Source organism: Verticillium dahliae, genomic scaffold (genome assembly GCF_000150675.1).
Source record: "Verticillium dahliae VdLs.17 supercont1.20 genomic scaffold, whole genome shotgun sequence".
NCBI classification, from domain to species: Eukaryota; Fungi; Ascomycota; class Sordariomycetes; order Glomerellales; family Plectosphaerellaceae; genus Verticillium; species Verticillium dahliae.
In genome coordinates this window covers 85,783-103,575 of record NW_009276967.1, presented here as the reverse complement: position 1 = coordinate 103,575, position 17,793 = coordinate 85,783, and the positions used below count along the sequence as shown (strand labels likewise).

The window sequence follows — 17,793 nt, the reverse complement described above, 5'->3', positions numbered from 1 at the left end:
CGCGCCAGGGCGTCGCGCGAAGCCTCGTCTCGGCGAATGTTGCGCGGTCGGCGCCCGGCCAGCGGTCCTCGCGTGGGCTTCGCGACCGTCTCGCCGCGGGTCGACGGGGGCACGCTGCCGTCGGTTGGGGCTGTGGTGACGACGGGGTGTTGTGCTGCTGCTGCTGCTGCTGGCGTCGTCGCTTCGGCGGCGGCGGCTGTGTCTGTGTTCTCGGCGGACGTGGCTCCGGCTGCGGCGCCCTCCCTGCCACGGCCTCTACCGCGTGTGGCAGCCCCGGCGGCGCGGCCACGAGGTCGACCCCGACCTCTGGCCTCCGGAGCCATGACTGAGCAGCTTGTGGGTGGGGGGTTGGAGGCGACGAGGTTTCGGGGGGTTTTTTTTTTTTTTTTTTTCGAAGGTGCTGCCAGCTGCCAGCTGTGAGGCGTTGGGAGGAGTCAATCGAGGGTTTTGGCTCTTTCTTCGGTGATAGTCAAGTGCCTGGAGGCCCCTGTATCGGTGTATGGGTCGGAAGGCACGCTTGTTGTACAATACAAGTTGGCGATCATGGCAGGTGCAGTTTAATTCTTTGCTCAAATCGAATTCGCGGGGCAGCTTTTGGACATGCGCCAGACCGATGCAAGGGCCGCTGCTGTGGACAGGGATTAGCACAGTGGTGGGGCACGAGGCCATCAGCATCATCGTATACTACGTACCGACTGCCCCTCCCATGGTGCTGTCGATGCATCTGAGAAGGAGGGTAACTAAAGAAGTGAATGAGAAAATGGGACGTGTTCAATGATTCTTGATGCATTACGCTGCAAAACTACCGCAAACAAATCATGGCCTGGTCTCCGTAGAGCTCCGTGATGCTTCCCTCCCTCGACAACATGTGGGCAATCCATACACGGCCGCCCTCGACCGTGGCAGCGCCAAACTTGACGACGACGCAACCCCGGACACTGGCGGCCGACCACAGGACGGCGTGCTGCTTTTCCATGGCGAGCCTCTGCAGACGCCACGAGTCCTCGGCCGACCGGTCCGTCTCCTCCTTTTCTCGAGCTTCCACCGTCCTGAAGTCGCGCGCACCGAGGCGGGGCAGACGACCAAACTCGGCGAGGAAAAATTCACCCAGCCTCTGCATCTGGGGCCCTCGCAAGAGGAGGCTCCCAAAGACGCCGTGGCCGTGCATGGATCCGCGCAGAGGCCTGCCCGTCAGCGCGGACGTCCGCTCGTCGAGCACGACCGTGTCTCTGACGAGCAGCCGCGCGGCGCCCGCAGCATGGATCTCGCCGCCGTCGCCGTCGCCGTCGCCGTCGTCGCCGCCGAGCCAGATCTCGTTGCGGCCCTTCCACCGCGCGAACCCCCAGTCTTCGCCCCGCGCCGAGCGGCCCTGCGTCACCCAGTCGAGGAGGCACAGCGAGGCGGTCGGGGCGAGGGTGAAGAGCTGCGTCTGCTCGTAGACGCTGTCGTCAAAGGGCTGCACGGGGTCCGGCAGCAGGCAGAGGCCGGCGTGCGCCGCGATGCGGGCGCGCAGCGCCTGGCGCGTGACGATGGTCTTGGAGGCGGCCTTGAAGATTTTCGTGTGGCCCTGCGTGACGATGCTCAGACGCGCGTCGGGCCGCACGAGGATCTCGAGATGGACGTGGTCGCCGCCGACGAGCCCGCCGCCGTAGGACAGCAGGAACACGAGCGCGCTCTTCTCGCCGGCCGTCAGGGACGGCGAGATGAGCTTGAGCGGATACTGGTACGTGATCGACTCGAAGCCGGGCTGGCCGTTGGGCAGCAGCCGCGCGACGATGCGGCCCTCACCGGGCGCTGACGATGATTTGGGGAACGGCGAGTCCATGGGCCGTGGAGGCTCTGCGGCAGCCACACCGGCGGCAGAGAGGTTGGCTGGCTGGTGTGAGGTGCATGGAAGCGTAGGCTCGAGCAAATGGCACGCTACGAGGCCGTTGCTATTGATGAACTTTCTCTAGCGAAAAGATCAAGCAGGTACCTAGGTACCTAGGTACCTGTGGTGCTCAGGTCTTGCCGTTCAGAGCCAGCGGGGTCGACCGCACCAGCGACAGTGCGTACATTGTGCCTGTGTCCATCCCCGTACTGTATACATCACAGACCCCCCTCCCCCTGGCGCCCAGGGGCCTGGTGTCGCCGTAAGCCCCCCACCCCCGTCCACTCACTGTCAAGCAGCTGCCGCGCCCACCCATTCGCCTCAACCACGATAGTCCAAATAATCTGGCCCGCTCTCAAGGCAATTACGCGACACCCACGCACTCAGCTCTGCGTCGCATCACGGAAAGACACCCACTCCCCCCTCTCCGCGAGTGTCGCGACAAACGACACAGACACAGATCTTCATTGCTAGCGGTTTGGACACACACCATCACCATGGACAACGCGACAGCCTCCCCGGAGCCCGAGTCCGCGTCGCGTCGCCGCTCTGGACGCGTCGTGCGGGCGCCCGAGAAGTTCAGCCCCGAGCCCGCCCTCACCACCAAGCGCAAGAGGACCGCCGATCACGATGATGAGAATTCCGAAGACGATGATGGGAACTCCGAAGAGGATGCCTCTGATGATGCCCGCGACATGAGCGACGCGACCGACGACCAACCCACACCCCGACCCAAAGACAAACAGAAACAGCAACAACGCAAGCCGGCGCCCAAACCAGCCAAACCCTCGGCCGTCGACGGACGCGCCACCAAGAAGCCCAAGACCAACGGCCTGCCCTCGGCCGCGCTCACCAAAGCCTCGAGCCTGCCGACGCGACCCAAGAAGACCGTGGCCATTGCCGACTTTGGCAAGCCCGGCCAGGATGACCTCTACGGTAAGGCACTCCCCTCCTGCTGCTCCTCCTCCTCCTCCTTCTCTCTGGCCACTGCCAAGGCCCCTGGGCTGACATGGAACCACAGCCGATGTGTTCACGCCTGGTCGCTCGTCAGATGACGCCGCCGATGACTGGTTCAAGAGATACCGCGAGGACGACGCCGGCGCACTCAGAGACCTCGTCAACTTTGTGTTGCAGGTCTGCGGCTGCGAGCACAAAATCACAGATGACGACATTCGCGACCCCGATAACTCAGACAACCGCCTGGGCGAATTGCAAGAACTGTATCAAGAGGTGCGTCTCGTCCTGCCTGCGTCTCCCTGGCTCCTCATCGTGACTGTGCCCCCCGTGCTCACGCCTCTTCTTCGCAGGAACGCATCACCGAATACCCCCTCATCTCTCGTGCCAAGGGAATTCGCTCCTTCCGAGAGCTGTTTGGAGAATTCTTTGAAGCGCTGGTCACGACGCTGCACGAGACGGAAGTCCTGTACAAGGAGCCCGTGCTCATGGAGAACATATCGCGCTGGATAGCCTCCATGTCCTCCTCACCACTCCGTCCGTTCCGACACACGGCGACGACCGCCATCTTGTCCATTGTGTCTGGCCTTGTAGATACCGCCGTTCTCCTCGACAAGAGAATCTCCACCATTGAGCACCAAATCTCTGCGAGCCAGAGGCAGAAGAACAAGACCAAGGTGGCTGAAATGCAACAGAGCCTCGAGCAAGCCAATGCATACCGCGCGATCTGCAACGACCAGATGAAGGATTTCTTCGAGACCACCTTTGTTCACAGATACCGAGACGTCGACCCCCGCATCAGGACCGAATGCGCCGAGGCTCTTGGCATCTGGGTGCAAGATCTGCCGTCCGTGTTTATGGAACCCGGCCACCTGCGCTACCTCGGGTGGATGTTGTCCGATGTCGTCGCATCGACGCGTCAAGAGGTGCTGAAGCAGCTCGGCCGCATCTTCAAGACGGGCGTCGAACAGCTCGGTCATTTCGTCGACAGGTTCCGCCCACGTCTCATTGAGATCGCGACCAAGGACGCAGAGGTCTCGGTGCGCGTTGCCGCCATTGGCGTTGCCGACACGCTGCGGAAGGACGGCATGCTCGAGCCCGACGAGGTTGACGCCGTCGGCAGGCTCATCTTCGACAGTGAGCTGCGCGTCAGGAAGGCCGCTGCCACCTTCTTCGACAACCTGGTCTCCGCGAGCCTGGACGACCAGCGCAATGCGCTTGGTGGCAAAGACGCTATAGAAGAAGCTCTGGGTGGTAGCGACGAGCTCGGCTATGAGTCGCCGCAGGAAGAGTGGCTTCACATAAAGTTGCTCGCCGAAAATATTGTCGCATTCGATGCGCAGGTCGAGAACGAGCTGGGCAGTCCCGACTTCCACGACGCCAGCGTCGCTGCCGATATCATGCGAGCCGTAGCACCCGCCACGAGAATATCCGTCGCCGCGCACGTCCTCTACGAGAGGATACAGGTGGTGCGAGACTGGAAGCTGTTGGCGGGCTACCTGCTGTATGACCACACCGTCAGTTCCAAGTCCAAATCAAAGGCGAAGAACTCGCAGACGGCCATCAAGAACCTCATCCGCCCTGATGATTCGGAGGAGGCTGCGCTGCTCGAGGTCATGGCCGCTGCCGTGACCCTCGCACTGAGCCAGCCCGTTGACGCGAAGCGATCCGGACGCCATGAGAACTCGGACGCGCAGGAAGAGACTGCCCTGGAGCTGGCTGCCATGATTCCCCGCCTCCTCAACAAGTTCGGCGCCGATCCCTCCACCGCCAAGATCGTGCTGCGAATGGAGCATGCCCTGAAGCTCGACGTTTTCCAACAGCTGCGTCAGGATTCCTCCCGCTATGAGCACCTTCTTGATGAGATCAGCATCCAGTTCAACAGGCACGGCGACAAGGACGTCCTCGCCGAGGCGACAGCTGCCTTGTCTCACGCCCGCCAGCACGACGAGTTGGAGGAGCTGACCGACAGCAAGCTGGCCCTCTTGTGGGAGAATGCGATCAATTCGCTCAGAAACTTTGACAAGACTTGCGAGATTGGCGACCGCGGCGACCTCACGGCGGAGCATCTGACAGATCTCTCGACCGTGGTCAACAAGATCAGCAACCTGGCCAGCGTCGCCGACTGCGTCGACGTCATGGAGGCGGAAGGACGATCGGCCGACTCGGAAGCCTCACCTATCGAGATTCTCGCGAGCATAGTGAATCGCGGAACATTCGTCGCCATTGACGACGACATTGATGAGTTGGAAGACGAGCTCGTGTCATGGGCGATCAAGGCCTGCCAATTTTATTTCATGTGGAAGCTGCACCGCATCGAGAAGCTGGTCCGGACAGGATCCGACATGTCGTCCGAAGAGGTCGACCAGCTACAGAAGGTCCGCGGCATCTTCCAAGACAACCTCATCAACACGCTCTCCTCGCGGGTCATCATCGACGACATTCGACTCTACGCCACCGGCAGCCTGTGCGACATGTACACCCTCTTTGCCTCCCTGCGCGACTGGACCGAAGCCGCCGGCAAGCCTACCAAGTACAAGAAGCTTGCCAATTCCGTCGGCGAGGTGGTCCCCGCCCTCGTGCCCGAGCTCATTTCTATCTTTGACGGCATCGAGCGCAGCTACGCCCGGCGAACCAAGAGGGTCCTCAACGAGCCCGCCGACGACGAGGACCCCATCGACGACGACGAGTCGGACGACGAGGACGAAGACGAGGGCCTCACAAAGGAACAGCGCTTCGTGAACGAGCTCAAGGCCGAGCGCTCGCTCTGCGAGCTCGCGGCCAAGTTCGTCATGGCCATCGCGCGCCAGGTCATCGACAAGTCGGGCCCCAACGCCGGTAGGCTGCGCAGGCGCCTGCTGCGGAACCAGTCCAAGCTGGGCAAGAACTACGCCGAGGTCGTGGCGTACCTGGACGAAGCCAAGGTCGACGCGCTGCTGTACGGCAGAAAATCCAAGGCCTCCAAGACGGCGGCGACGGCGGCGGCGGCGGCGAAGAAGGCTGGCCCGGCGAGCAAGAAGCCGACGGCGGCGCTCAGCGAGGAGATTGTCGTCGATGACGAGGAGCCCGAGGACCCGTTCGAAGAGGAGCCCGAGCCCGAGGAAGGGTCAAGAGAAGATCTCCGCCGGCGGGAGCTGTTATCGGCAGAGGACGACGAGCCCGAGGACGAGAAAGGAGACGACGACAGGTCCGCGAACGCGGAGAGCGAGGTGGATAGCGTGCTGGGCGACTGAGCCTGAAATGTTTCCATATTTCGAGAAGGGGGTGGGGGGGATGAGGACCTCAGCTCCCGCCCGGACATCACACGTCTCTGACTAGTGTTCTTTCATTCTTGTGGTGTTCGGTCTGGATGGGAAATGTAGGGGGGAACCGGTTTCTGTCTTTCTTCTTCTGGGTCACGAGAATAGCCCCTGACGCCAAGGGGGCGGGCGGGGGCGATCGGGTGATTGCAGCTTCCGGCGTTGAGGCTACAGGACGTCGCGATTTTACGGTGCTGTTTGTATATTGGGAGAAGCTTCATGACCTGCTTACTCTTGTGCCTCGAAAAAAGCTTCCATTATGCCCATCGCGCTGGGGTTTCTTATGTTCCGTTGTGAGCGTCGTGTTGGTGAATACCTCCAGTCGTGTGGCCAGTCTTCCTATCGCCAGCATCCTCTGTTTCAGAATCCATACTTTAATCCGTTCTATGTATAGGGCACTTTGGTGCCAAAAAGCCCGTAGGCCCGCTCCCAACGCTTGCCCTCTCCAGCATTCGCTTTCTGAGGGTCCTCCTCCGGAACCCTCACGCCGTATTGTCGTACGCAGCAGCTGAAAGGCCGATTTTGCGGGGCCAGTCCCGGATTGGGAGAGCCGTGGGCATCGCCCGCTGTGGTGTCTGCTTCTCGTCGTTTTTTGACGGCCTCTTCATCCGAACTGTCTGGTGGTGGTCCGTTGTTCGGCTTGGGGGGCGGCTTTTTGGCCTTGGGCTTGGCTGTCTGCTTGGATTTCAACTCCTCCAGATTGCCCCAGAGAGTGAACAGCCTCTCGCGAAGTTGACTGAGGGTATCAGGGTGTTTGCGGAGATCGCAGGCCGTCAGGCCCGTCAGGTGCTCTGCTTCCCCGTTGTCTACAAAGACCCAGACAGTCTCGGGTGTGCCATCTTTTTGCTGCCCAGGCGCAGAGGCTTCCTGGAGCGAGAGCGCGAAGCGCCACTCCCAAACCACCTCCGAACTGTTCAAAACCCCGTTGTCCTCCTCATCCATGTCTGACGAGGAGCTGCTACAGTCAGACAAGATGTCTGTCTCTGATCGTTTGCGCGAACAGGCGAAATCCAGAAGCCTCGGTGGGTGGAAGTCGATCACCCGGGCATTGACGCGATACTTCAGACATGTAAAGGGTAACTGGATGTCCATTGCGGTGCCGTGGCTTGTCGTGGAATAATGGACCCGCTTGATCAGACTCTTGATGTTGCTTGCGGGTTGGTCCTCGTTCGCACATCTTACTGTCATTGCTCGTGTCAGCTTCATAAAAGCACGGAGCCACAGGAACACCAGCTCACCATATCCGTTCAAATCAGCCACTGGTCCTTGCGCATTGTCACCGTCTGGCGACACGTTACTCGAAATTGCGGCTCGCTGAAGAGCTCTTCTCTTTCTTGCATTCATTTTCTGGCCCCCGGACTCCTCGGCAACAGATCGCTTTTGGCTCCCGGTCGCCCCTGCGCTGGCGAGTTTGATGTCCTTCTTCCTCCCCTTGAAGTAATCCCGCTTCCGTCGAATAAGTTCCTTGAGGTGTACGTCGGTGTTTTCTGCGTCGGTGGTCTCGAGAACCTCGATCTGGACCTTGAACAAGGAAGCCTCCCGGTCTTGGCGAAGGAAGCCTTCGAGGTATTGGCCATTGTGTCCGTACTTGATCTGGATATTCTTGAGTCGCACATAGGCGCCTTGATGGACCCAACGTTTGACGAAAGCGGCATGCGTTTCGAAACATGTCAACTGCATACACCGCTTGCCGTAGGGGCCCTGAAAAGCCGAGGTAGAGGATTGGCTCGCATTAGTCGTTTTTGCGGGTGTGTAGTTGTATGGGTCGCTTTCCTCGCAGCCTGCAGTCATGGGAAAAAATGTCTCGTTCTCAGTGTAGTCCGTGATCCAGACGGTAGCCTTATCCACGAGATCATAAGGTTCCCTCACAACCTGGACGACTAGATCATAGAACTTCCCTTCCCGAACATGTTCTAGACGACTGAACTTGTCCTTCAGGTTAAGCGATTGCTCGGCTCTCTCGCGAAACTGTGCCTCACTCGGCACGCTGCTTTTGTTGATGGAGTGGTACAACCATGACACGAAAGCCTCGGCGTGCAGAAGCGGCTTGGATGTAGGGTTTTTGGGGTCAGGCTTCAGCGCCGAGTTGGCCGACTGAGGATATTGAGGAATGAGAGAAGCTTGATAAACATGAAGACAAGTCCGATGATGAGTGACAAGTGACAAATCGCCCTTGTATCGCTGAAGCTTGGCACTTTGCATGATGATGACATCCCCGGCGCCGACACGCGGCATGAGATGTTCAGGGCGGAAAATCACCAGTGACAGTTCTTCGAATCCATCTTGGGTAGAAAGGTCAAAAAGCCTCAAGGTAGACTTGAAGTCTAGGGATCGCGTTAGATTGCCTGAAGCAGCTACCGACCTAGACTGTACTGGGCAATGGAGGCTTACCCTGTCCGTTTGTAGGGATTGGTAGAAGACAATCCTTGACCATCGCAACAATGTTTACCAAATCGCCTGGCCTAGGTTTGCCGTCGAGTATGTCCCGGGCAGAAATACATCCTTGAGGGAAGGGGGGCGCCGACGATGTCTGGGTCGACATGTTGGTAGATGGAAGCAATTCTCTGACGGGTCACAGAGACTTTGGAGGTGGCCTTCGCACAGGCGAGATTCGCAGGATGTTGTTTGACCATCCAGCTCCCTCTTAAACAGAATGTGGATCTTGTCAGGGTTGACCAGGCTAAGCCGAACTGTCCATACCACGCTTTGATCAAGACGCAAGGGGTCGGTGGCAGCGAGCTGGAGGCCGGTAATGCAAGTTGTACAACGCGTCTCCTCTGGTGAGACGCGTCGACGGACAATGCCCACTTGATGTACCCTTCCCCTTCCATGTGCAGGTACATGCACTGTTCTCCTGCCTCTGGCTTCGTCCGTGCGCAAGTGGCAGCAACTAGAACCCAACGTCCGTCCAACGTGGAGGCGGCGAGCAGGGCTGCTGAGTCAGGGCCAACACCTACCAAAGCGAAGGAACCGAACAAGAAAGAAGGTGTTTGAGAGGTGCATCGTCATGTGCTCGTGTACCTACCTACCTACCTAGGTAAGGTACCTAGGTACGAAACGCGTTGCATGTACCTTTTCCTGCCAATGTTCTTCCAGGCAGGCCTTTAAGAAACATTCTCTGGAAATAAGAAAGCCAGAGTCAATGCACGGGGGACCCAGCTTTTCTGCGACGCCTGTGGCCATGAGAAGAAGGCATCCATCTCTTTGATTTCGTACACCTTGTGTGTGTCCTGGGAGAAGTGTCCTGGGAGAAGTGTCCTGGGAGAAGTGTCCTGGGAGAAGTGTCCTGGGAGAAGCTCTCGATCTCAAGCCAGACAGCTTCGAGCAGCTGAGGGAAAGCTGCCGTTTGACCGTCTCTGGGTAGGTACCTGTCTGGGTGCCCGTCTGGGTAGCTGTTCTGAACGACGGGTGCAAAGAAGTCGACCCAGGCTGTCTCGTGTTAAGCCAGTACTTACTCTCCATGTTGCCCCTCACCTGATGGCCTGGAAATCGGGCGTCCAAATCGCCCGTCCCCGCAGTGCCAGACACACAGCACGAGCCACCATGACCCCGCTACGCTGGACTCGCTCGTTGCGCACTATCAGGAGGGACTTTGCACCTGCTCGTCCGTGTCTTCACCCCCCCAACTTTTCCCTCCATCCACCGCCCGCAGAATAAATTTCCCACTCTCGTCCCTTCCCTTCCCGCTCCCTACATCATCACACCCAACCCACCACATCTATTCACCTCTGCCCTTCCTTACCCACCGCCCCCCGCGATACATACGGACCTCGAGACCTCACTCTTAATTTTTCTTCTCTCCCCTACCTTTTGCGCAACGCACTCCGAATCAGCTGCGTTCCCTTCCACCACAAGTCGAACACACGCTCGATCTTGGTCCTCGACCGCCCTCTACTGCGACTCCACCACATCAAAAGGTGACAGCCTTCATCAACCGGAACCATGGCCGACCGCTACATCCCCGAGCACCGCCGCACCAACTTCAAGGCGAAGAGTAACTTCAAGCCTGAGGAACTCCGCCGCCGTCGTGAGGAGCAACAGGTTGAGATTCGCAAGGCCAAGCGAGAGGAGAACCTTGCGAAGAGGAGAGGAATCGCCACGGGCGAGAACAGGCCCGGCGCCTCGCTCGGCGCCGCTCCCGACAGTGACGATGATACCGCCCCCACCGAATCACAGGTTCGTTGCATCTCTCGATCTCTGTTCTTCCGTACCCCTGTTTCCCTTTGTCTTTATTCTCCCATCTGCCTTGTCTCACCTGTCCACCTTTTTTTTGCGTTGTATCTGCCCTCTGCCTCAGTTGCGCGGCATAGCTTGGGTACAGGCCCCCCCCTTTCTTCGTCGACCCCGCCAAACACGCTTCGTCTTATTTTGCATGCTCCGTTGCCAGGGGCTTGCTCATCACCCACTGCCCCACATGCACAATCAGGGTCTTCGACCATCAGCGTCCTCGTCGACATGTGTTATCGGTGTCACTGCTCTGTCCTACCTTTTGCTTGCCTATGTTACGTACTCCATAGGCAAGACCATCTGTGCTGACCATGGGTAGTTGAACGAGGACCTTCCTCAGATGGTGGAGGGTGTCTTCTCCGAACAGATTGACCTCCAGATTCAGGCCACGACCAAGTTCCGAAAGCTGCTTTCGAAGGAGCGTAACCCCCCGATCGAGGAGGTCATCAAGACCGGCGTCGTCAGCCGCTTTGTGACCTTCCTCCGCTCTCCCCACACCCTTGTTCAGTTCGAGGCCGCTTGGGCTCTCACCAACATTGCTTCCGGTTCCGCCACTCAGACTCAGGTCGTCATCGAGGCCGGCGCCGTCCCCATCTTTGTCGAGCTTCTTGGTAGCCCTGAGCCCGATGTGCGTGAGCAGGCTGTCTGGGCTCTCGGCAACATTGCCGGCGACAGCCCCCACTGCCGTGACTATGTTCTCAGCTGCGCCGCGCTCAAGCCTTTGCTGGCTCTCCTCGGCGACAGCCGCAAGCTCAGCATGCTCCGCAACGCTACCTGGACTCTTAGCAACTTCTGCCGTGGCAAGACCCCCCAGCCCGACTGGGCCACCGTAAGTGATACAACAGCGTCCCAGGAAACTGCCGCATATTGGTGCCTTTTGCTGATCGTCCTCTGCAGATCGCCCCTGCGTTGCCCGTGCTGTCCAAGCTTGTCTACTCTCTCGATGACGAGGTCCTGATCGACGCTTGCTGGGCCATTTCTTACCTCTCCGATGGATCCAACGATAAGATTCAGGCTGTCATCGAGGCTGGTATCCCCCGCCGCCTGGTCGAGCTCCTCATGCATGCCTCGACTTCGGTCCAGACTCCGGCTCTCCGCTCCGTTGGCAACATTGTCACTGGCGACGATGTTCAGACCCAGGTCATCATCAACTGCGGTGCGCTGCCCTGCCTTCTGTCTCTGCTGAGCTCCAACAAGGACGGCATTCGCAAGGAGGCGTGCTGGACGATCTCGAACGTCACGGCCGGCAACTCGGCGCAGATCCAGTCCGTCATCGACGCCAACATCATCCCCCCTCTTATTCACCTCCTCTCCAACGGCGATCTCAAGACCCGCAAGGAGGCGTGCTGGGCCATAAGCAACGCCACGTCTGGTGGCCTCCAGAAGCCGGAGCAGATCCGCTACCTCGTGGCCCAGGGCTGCATCAAGCCCCTCTGCGACCTTCTCGCTTGCCCCGATAACAAGATCATCCAGGTGGCGCTGGACGGCCTCGAGAACATTCTCAAGGTTGGCGATCTTGACAAGCAGGCTGCTGGCGAGGGCCCCGACTCTATCAACCGCTACGCCCTGTTTATCGAGGAGTGCGGTGGCATGGAGAAGATCCACGAATGCCAGACCAACGCCAACGAGGAGATCTACATGAAGGCGTACAACATTATTGAGAAGTACTTTGCCGACGAGGAGGAGAACGCCGATGAGGGCATGGCTCAAGGCACCGGCCCCAACGGCACCTTTGGCTTCGGTGCCAACGCCCCTGCCCAGCAGGGTGGTTTCAGCTTTGCCAACGGTGGCGACTCCATGGACATGTAAAGCAGTCTACATGACCAACGTTTCCGGCGACTCCCAACTATTCCCTCCCCTACACACACACACACCCTTCCCAGCTGTCGGTAATTGCATATCACTACCCTTGGTAGAACGATCGCCGGCAACATCCCCCTATTCCCTACACACACATAAATCCCCTGCACCCGGCGTTTCTAATATGGCTTTGTGGGCATGCATCAATCATGTCAGCGCCGCGAGCAGCGTGGCAAACAGGTTCTTTGGTAGCTTGAAAGCTCCAGCCTGCGAGAGAAGACGTGAAGACAACGCGACGAGTGACGAGCCGTGGAGAGGCCATTCGGGACGGAGCCAGGTAGTGGTGACCGGCGTTCGGATGCAGCTCAGTCAGACGCACGTGCTGATGCCAATGATCCGGCGCTCGACGAGAAGGTCGTGAGGTTGAAGCCGCCATGGCGACTTGTCGGCTCTGAGCCCCAAGCTGGAGCTGCTGTCAGATGCTAGTGCGTCTCGGCATGTAGGTGGAGGAGGGGAACGAGCAGCTCAGACTCAGGCGCGGATGAACGATGCTCGCTGCAACCAAGTGGCTGCAGGCTGCCGGGTCTTCGTTCGTGACAACCAAGAGAGGCTGTAAGCAAGAGCAAAAGAAATTTATATCAACCTCAATGTGACGCGCAGTGTGATCGAGTCTTGCATGTTGCGGAACCACAAATTGACTACGCCACCGCCCGGAACCAGTAAAGTCCAGGTGTTCGGCGCTGACGAATCTACATGATGCCCACTCATCGAGCAACAAGGTTCAGGTTCAACATCCTGTCGCAATTAGAATTGCTTTTCGTGCGAATTGAAGAAGCCACAACCTTTTGCTCCTTGATGGTGATGGTGCAGGTGCAGGCCTCAATTATGGGTCCATACGATTATGGACCGACCCAATCAACGCCATGGACATAGGCTTTGGACCGCGCTGCTTTGATTTATTAGCGTGTACCTAGGTAGGTGCCTAGGCAAGTCAGTGGTACCCTGAGCGGCGCGCTTTTGACCCCTGCATAAAGCTTCACTTCACCTCGCCTTCGACAGATACCTACCTAGGCATTGCGGTTTCCGAGCCTTGGGCGCGTTCAGTCGGCCCTCACATCCAACCTCCAGCAACTGGCGGCAACCTTGTCACAGACCTTTCTCCGCACACGCTCCCCAGAGATCCTTCGCGCAGCACGGTCGCGCATCTTCGAATGGCTACATCAATTGCGGCATAGGCTAGAGTGTCTATTATCTCAACTTCGATATCACTTCCACGGCGTTGTCACCATGGAAGGTCGCGCTTCGAGAAGCGCCCAGCAGATTGCGCTTTCTCGATGGCAGAAGTTCATAGCAAAATCACTGGCAAAGCGACTAGACCCCGAGCAATTCGAGTCCTATGCCCCAATACTCTACTCAAAACATCCGCTGCCGCCGGTGATCATTGCCGACTTATTCTTGCGCCCGCGCTCTGGCAACCGACAATTCCTCGACCCCCGCATCCCGCAATACCTTCAGAGCCTCTCGAAACTGCGATACATCGATATTCCTTCCGTGCTGAAAGGCCTCTACAGGTATTCGACATCGCATACACAAGCACATCCTGCTGAAGGGCAGGCTCCAGAGGGAGATGGCGAGGCTACTCGTCTTATCCGATGGGGGAGCTCATATGGTTCTGAGGAGGTTATGTTCTATCGCTTGACCAAGGCTGTGGCACAAGGGGCAGCTATACAGGATGCCGCGGTCGCTTTAGAAATCGCCAGAATCATGTCGAAATGGATGACCCTATTTACGGATGCGTCCACTGCCTTTGCAGTTGATCCCATGGGGCAGATGCAGGCGAATCAAGCCCGGGACGAGATGGATTGTGCACGCGCGGCCTTTGTCGCCTTGTTGCTCGGGGTTTGCGAAAATCAGGTGGTGCTGAAAGCATTGAGCAGGCCACAGGCTGCAGGTGAGCATCTGTCCTTGTCTCCTGTCGACAACTCTTCGTGACCGAGCTGACGAAGTCGCGACAGCTACTCGAAAGGCCATGTCTGAAAGTCTTGCAACATTTGTTCCTACCATTATGCACAACGCTGGTCCAGTCACAACACGGCTCGACCACTTTCGAACGAGAACACTGGCCAGTTTTGAGCCAGCGGAGGCAGGCAAGCCACTTGCCGCTCCAGAGCTGGATCAGCTCTTCGACTCTGGGGTCGAGCTTAACAACTTCGTCATTCCAGAAATGCCAGTCGCCAACTCAAGAGCGGGATTATACATCTACCTGAACGCCGCTGTATGAAAAGGACCCATCACTCCGATTCATTTCACAGTACTGACCTCGTGTGTTGTAGCTTGTTGGTCGCCCATTAATCGACGACACAGCCATCTTCAACTATCTGAACAATCGCTATCAGGTTAATTCTACCAGTACCTTTTTTTCTATCTTAGCTGACTCTGGCAGGGCGATGTGCAATCCACCACTATCGATCTCATTCTGGCGTCATTCGACGTGTTGGCCAATGCGGTCTTCGGTAACGAAGGGAACAAAGCTGCACATATGCTGAGGTCCTATCTCATGAACAAGCTCCCCATCCTCATTTCGAACCTGAGCAAGCACATGTACCCGCCGTTGACGGCCGAGTACTGCATCACCGAAGCGCTGAGCCACGTCGACACCAATGCGTTCCCTACGCTCTCATCTATGTTTGATGAGAGTCGAAACAATAATCCTTACACCGACTCGGTCCGGGAAGAGTTCTGCTGGGCATGCTGCTTGCACGGCTTGCTACGAGAAAGCAGCATAGAAACGATACTGGGCGAAACGCCCTACCAGTCACTACCCTCCCGAGGCAAATATGTCAAAGACACACTCGTCGCAGAGTGTCTGGACGACCCGGAGCGCATGCAGGCTCTCGTTAAGGAGCTAGATAACATGGATGGGAACGTGGGTGCTGTCTGCCACGCTTTGACAGAGGTAGGCTTGTTGTGCGGATTGGAACGATGCACAGATGACGCTGACACTTACCCGCAGGTCTTGGCTCAATTATGCCGCAACAAGGAGACGATGTCATTAAAGAACCTCTGCAGTCAACTGTCTCGCAGGCCACTGTCACTGGACGTAATACTTCTTTTCGAAAAGCCAACTGCCATTCTGCAGCCATTGTGCGATTTACTCGACGACTGGAAGTACGACGAAGATCAAGGCGAGTACCAGCCTGTTTACGAAGAATTTGGATCCGTGCTGCTTCTCCTACTCGCCTTTGCCTACCGCTACAACCTTACGGCATCCGATATTGGTGCACGATCTCCGGATTCTTTTGTGGCGAAATTCCTCAGTCAGGGCCACCTGAGTCGATCCTCCGAGGAGCTTTCGGATCTGGAGAAGAGCCATCTGGGTGGATGGATCCATGGTCTTTTCGACCAAGAAGCTGGTGGCCTGACGGACGACTTGATATCATCTTGTCCACCACAAGAGTTCTACCTCCTAATCCCGACCTTGTTCCAAAATGTTGTGACAGCTTTTGCCACCGGTCACCTTTCAGAAGAGAGTCTGAAAGGTGGTGTTGAATGTAGGCCAGCACCGCGCAGCTCTCGAGTCGCATTTGCTAACACGCTCGCCAGACCTCGTGGACACGTTTCTACTCCCTTCACTGGTTACTGCGATTACCTACCTGGCAAACTCGCTGTGGGTCGAACGGCACAACCAAAACACCATCATCAGGGTTCTCCACCTGGTGTTGCAGCCCAGCGCGATTTCCGAAGAAGCAAAAACCATGCTCTCGTCAGTTCTCAACATTGTGGCCAAGCCTTTGGAGCACTCGCTCAGGGCTTCTCAACGGCAGGACCCCAAGGACCAAAAGATTGATCTTCTCCTCAGCGTGTTGAAAGACAACATTCCACTGTCACGTCGCACAGGCGGAGCAGACCACAACGAGCTGGAGACGTGGACGAGTACGCAGGGTGAAGGCCTTGCGACGGCCTTGCGACACACGATGCAAGGTTTTGTGCAGTGGAGTCTGCACCCGGGCATCAACATCACGCCCACATCGTACTCGCATCGCCAGGTCTTGGCTGCGCTCCGGCTACTGGGAGCGAAGCGGGTGCTTCGCTTAATCTGTGAGGAGGTCAAGCAGCAAACAGAAGCCGGCGGCGGCAGTGTTGTGTACGATGTGGCTACGGCACTCGTTTGTGCTCCGGAAGTCACAAACAACCCTCAAACGCCAGGGTTGACCTTTTTTGAGGATTCGGGCAATATGCCGACGCCCGTGCAGAGGAGACTGACGCTGCGGGACGTGCTGAAAGGCCGAGGCGGAAGACTGCAGGCGACTACAGAGGACCGACATGAGCCAGGCTGAGTTGGTCGTGCGGCTCCATCGGCGCGTCGAAGCCCAGATGGCCGTGTCTGAAGCTGAAGCGATCCACGCGGAGGGCCATCCTGCAGGGCGACCCTGGGTCTGGGTTTGGGACGATGCGGCCAGGGGTCTTTGAGTGAGGCCATGGCGGCCGCGGTCTGCCAACGCGGGGCCCGACTGGCGGTGCCATGACGGTCGATAGCGTCGGCCTGGACCTTGGCATGGGCGGCGTAGGCGGCGACCTGGATTTGGGCGATTCCACTGGCAACGGCGGCTCATTGGATCTGGGGGCTGATGACATTTTCAGCGGGCTGTCCGCTGGTGGTGATTTCGAGTGGGATACGATGGACCTTGGCTAAAAGCACCGATGACGAATTGTAACATGCTGGGACGAGCACACGAATACACAGGCATCTGGCTCGGTGTTATTTGCAACGTAAACTGAGCAATGCACAAGTGAGGACATGGGCGATTCAATGGGGCCCGGGCCGGTACAGTCAGGCTTGCACTGAAGGCCCCCGAGTTGAGGACCGAAGCGGTGCACAACAGCAGCTGAGACTCCGAGGCAAACCCGGGGCTACCAGGAAGCTGAGGACGCGGTGTGGTACGGCATGCATGTCAAGGCAGGTACGTATCTCAAAGCGGGCTTTCCAGGGGCTTTCCAGGGGCTTTCCAGCGATTGGCGCGGCAAGGACTCTCTCTCCCTCCCTCTATTACCTGATGACATGATTGATGTGTGGGTATGTGGATTGTCAGGCAAGCAGCCCCCTTGCCGGTCAGGCCGGTGTAGCCGGAACGTCCGGTCCCAACAGCCGAAGGCCAGATGTATTCGAATACTGATCAAGGCCTGCAAAATCATGCGCTCATTACGGTTACTCCATATAATGGAGGTCCATGTAAGCGAAAGTGCAAGCAAGCGAATGTCGAATTGCCGGGCACGCGAAGCTCGGCTCACTGAGGTTCGAAGACGGCAAAGCACATCTGAGTCTGCCGTTCCATCGGCTCGCGCCTAAACAGTTAGTTCTACGTCCGACGTCGGTGGTCTTGTCCAGAGTGTGGGGGTTCATCAAGACCAAGAATGGGGCAAATCGGAAGATGGGAGGAGAAAAGTTGGGGGGGCAAGGGGGGGGGGGGAGGAGGCGGAGCTCTGATGCCTTCTCCAGGGCAGAAATGCGCTAGAATGTTACCGTTTTAAGGGGGGTGCAGGTGCTGGAACAACAGTGTCTTCGACGGTGTGGGCTCTTGGAGGTGGGTCGTTATTTCCCTTTTCTTGATATCCCCGGGGAAGTTGGCTGGGGCAGTGACTATG

General features: G+C 57.9%; 5 protein-coding genes across 5 annotated transcripts; 3 read left to right on the top strand and 2 right to left on the bottom strand.

Annotated features, from left to right (window-relative positions):
• Positions 1-802: 802 nt before the first annotated feature.
• VDAG_08328 (urease accessory protein UreD) lies at positions 803-1,825 on the bottom strand (the record flags this gene model as incomplete). Its single annotated transcript, XM_009660053.1, has 1 exon — positions 803-1,825. The coding sequence occupies one exon, from the start codon at positions 1,823-1,825 to the stop codon at positions 803-805; it is 1,023 nt and encodes a 340-aa protein (XP_009658348.1).
• A 542-nt stretch (positions 1,826-2,367) lies between these two features.
• VDAG_08327 (uncharacterized protein) lies at positions 2,368-6,057 on the top strand (the record flags this gene model as incomplete). Its single annotated transcript, XM_009660052.1, has 3 exons — positions 2,368-2,806; positions 2,892-3,100; positions 3,178-6,057. 3 exons carry the CDS (start codon positions 2,368-2,370, stop codon positions 6,055-6,057), a joined length of 3,528 nt encoding a protein of 1,175 aa, XP_009658347.1.
• A 450-nt stretch (positions 6,058-6,507) lies between these two features.
• Positions 6,508-8,665, bottom strand: VDAG_08326 (uncharacterized protein; the record flags this gene model as incomplete). Its single annotated transcript, XM_009660051.1, has 2 exons — positions 6,508-8,447; positions 8,515-8,665. The coding sequence occupies 2 exons, from the start codon at positions 8,663-8,665 to the stop codon at positions 6,508-6,510; spliced, it is 2,091 nt and encodes a 696-aa protein (XP_009658346.1).
• Positions 8,666-10,065: 1,400 nt separating this feature from the next.
• VDAG_08325 (importin subunit alpha-1a) lies at positions 10,066-12,159 on the top strand (the record flags this gene model as incomplete). The annotated part of the gene is made up of 3 exons (XM_009660050.1): positions 10,066-10,299; positions 10,670-11,179; positions 11,248-12,159. 3 exons carry the CDS (start codon positions 10,066-10,068, stop codon positions 12,157-12,159), a joined length of 1,656 nt encoding a protein of 551 aa, XP_009658345.1.
• Positions 12,160-13,242: 1,083 nt separating this feature from the next.
• Positions 13,243-16,843, top strand: VDAG_08324 (mediator of RNA polymerase II transcription subunit 5; the record flags this gene model as incomplete). The annotated part of the gene is made up of 9 exons (XM_009660049.1): positions 13,243-14,101; positions 14,166-14,425; positions 14,484-14,546; positions 14,594-15,106; positions 15,164-15,701; positions 15,754-16,316; positions 16,374-16,424; positions 16,483-16,532; positions 16,687-16,843. Exons 1-9 carry the CDS (start codon positions 13,438-13,440, stop codon positions 16,841-16,843), a joined length of 2,859 nt encoding a protein of 952 aa, XP_009658344.1. The 5' UTR covers positions 13,243-13,437.
• Positions 16,844-17,793: the final 950 nt, after the last annotated feature.